The 2,479-nt window shown below is 36.0% G+C and overlaps 1 protein-coding gene across 1 annotated transcript in view; it reads right to left on the bottom strand.

Annotated features, from left to right (window-relative positions):
• LOC130814090 (L-type lectin-domain containing receptor kinase SIT2-like) overlaps positions 1 to 2,063 on the bottom strand; it is a 2,452-nt gene extending 389 nt beyond the window's left edge. The window contains exon 1 of the mRNA XM_057680092.1: positions 1 to 2,063. This exon is cut by the window's left edge and continues 389 nt beyond it. Within this exon, the coding sequence (XP_057536075.1) occupies positions 1 to 1,864 (1,864 nt within the window). The 5' untranslated portion in view covers positions 1,865 to 2,063.
• Between the last annotated feature and the right edge of the window lie 416 nt (positions 2,064 to 2,479).

Genomic DNA, 2,479 nt, shown 5'->3' with positions numbered 1-2,479 from the left:
GAAGTTTTACATCCCTATTCAGGTAATGTAGTACCTGTCTCATACTAGGCCTTTCATCTTGCTTTGGATGTGAACACAACAATCCTAATTTCAAAACAACCTCCATTTCTTCCGAATTATAATCACCTTCCAATTTCGGATCACTCGTCTCAAGTATCACTCCCCTTTTCCAGCACTCGTAAACCCAATCTACCATCACAAAATCCTCTGCACTACCAAACTCCTGCATACTGTTAGGCCGCCTTCCACAAGCCACCTCGAGTAAGAATACTCCGAATGCAAACACATCCGTTGCAGTTGTAGGTTTCCCAGTGTAGCTTAGCTCTGGTGCTAGGTATCCCAACGTTCCAACCACACGAGTACTTCTAGGATCGCTTTCGTGATCATACAACCTAGCTAGCCCGAAATCACCTAGTCGTGCATTCATATCACCGTCTAATAAAACATTACTTGCTTTAACATCTCGATGTAAAACAACTTGTTCCCACTCTTCGTGAAGATACAAAAGTGCGGATGCAACCCCTTTAACAATCTTGAATCTTTGACACCATGAAAGCTTTGATTCTTTATCCTGGAACAGAAACCTGTCAAGACTACCATTTGGCATGTAATCATAAACTAACAAAAGCTCTCCTTTTCTTCTACAATAACCCAAAAGTTGTACCAAATTTCTATGCCTTAATCTTCTCATTGTTACTACTTCCGCCACAAATTCTTTCATTCCCTGTCTTGAATCATGTGAAACTTTCTTCACAGCGATTTCGGTTTGTAAAGAAGGTAAAACACCCTTATAAACCTTCCCAAAACCCCCAGCACCCAAAAGCTCAGAATCCCTAAAACCCTTAGTTGCTACATAAAGATCTTTGAAAGAAAATCGATGCGAAACATATTCATTCTCCCATGGTTCTTTAAGCTCAGCATACTTCTTCCTCCATAATATAAACCCAATTGCAGCTATAATTTCCAGTAAAACCAATAAAATTACACCCAAAACAATCAATATAACTTTCTGATATCCCTTATGTTTTTTAATCTTGGGAAACACAGGAAGTTTAGCAAGATCAAGATCTTGAGCTTCACCAATCTGACTCCAACTCCAACCCGAAATGTAATGATCAGTATCAACAAGCCCGGTACCAGAAGAAAAACCGATATAATTAGTACCCAAAATCACAGAGGAAAGATTAAGAGAAGTAGACAACAAAGGAATTTTGGGTTTTGGGTGTTGAAGTGGGGCTAATGTTACATTAATCAGCATCTCATCTTGGTTATAATCAATCCAAACCCGAATGGGTGTTCCACTCGAAAGATGTAAGACCGTCTTTTTCGTGCCTTGATCATCTGAATAATAAGCTGCAGAAGCTGAATCAATAGAGTATAGTCCATTTACATCAATACCAACATGGTTACCATCAATATCATGGAAAACAGCATTTTGTACAACGTCAAATTCTACAGCAAAGAGATGATTTGAGCTAATTCCATTGTTGGAAACGTTGAAAATGCCAAGGAATTCAGCAGGGGTAGCATGTTGAAAATTGGTTGTAGGAGATATAACAAAGGCTAAACCATGGCCAGAATGATCAGGCAGAGGTGTAACAATGGCGAAAGTGAAAGAGGTCGAAAAGGATCGAGTTTTGTTGAAATTAATGGGGTTTGGAAAGAAAGCATGCCCACTTCCTTGGAATGAACCATTGGTTAGTTGTAAAAGACCATTTGGGAGGATCTTTGTTAAGCCATCATGATGAAGTTTAGCTCCTTGGAAGCCATTGTAGATGAATTGTTTTTCATCTTGTGCTAAAGTAAGAACAAAAAGAAAGAAGAGAAGATAGAAAATTTGTGGGTATTTACAGGATTCAGCCATTAATGTTTCAGTGTTTTCTCACCTAAAATTTTAAGGCAATTAGTAGAGGAAATAAAATCTTTTTTTAAGTAAAAGAATGGCCATTCATTTGTTTCTTGATGGGGAATTTTTGTGTATAGGATTTTTTTTATTTGTGTCACTTTCTGGTATTTTCTGTGAGACTAAGAGGTCTCGTGTAGATATCATTGAGTAATTCACCTTGTTGGGCAACCTATATGAAACATATATTTAGTCAATAAAGGTAAAACCTTTTTTTTTTTTTTTTTTTTTGAGGGGAAGGTAACAACTTGGTTAAGTCTGAAAGGTAAACAACTTGGCTATATATAATCCTAAAGTTTACACTTTTTCACATTATGTAGAATAATTTATGAAAATTTGCACATAATATTCATAACAACGACTAAAAATACTCTGACATATTATCTAACTTTGTATACCCTCAAGAATTGATATACGTAACCTTGTATATTTGTAACTATTTTTTATTGACTCCAAATATCCAAAATAGACAGTTGAATATAATGTGCATAGTGTTTAAGATTAAGTACTTTAATATTTGGAGTATATAAAGTTAAATAATAGTTTGGGCATTTTTAGTCAAAATAGCAATAGTTG

This window comes from Amaranthus tricolor, chromosome 5, assembly GCF_026212465.1.
Source record: "Amaranthus tricolor cultivar Red isolate AtriRed21 chromosome 5, ASM2621246v1, whole genome shotgun sequence".
Taxonomy (NCBI): Eukaryota; Viridiplantae; Streptophyta; class Magnoliopsida; order Caryophyllales; family Amaranthaceae; genus Amaranthus; species Amaranthus tricolor.
The sequence above is the reverse complement of the archived record's forward strand: the minus strand, read 5'-3'. Positions and strand labels throughout refer to the sequence as shown.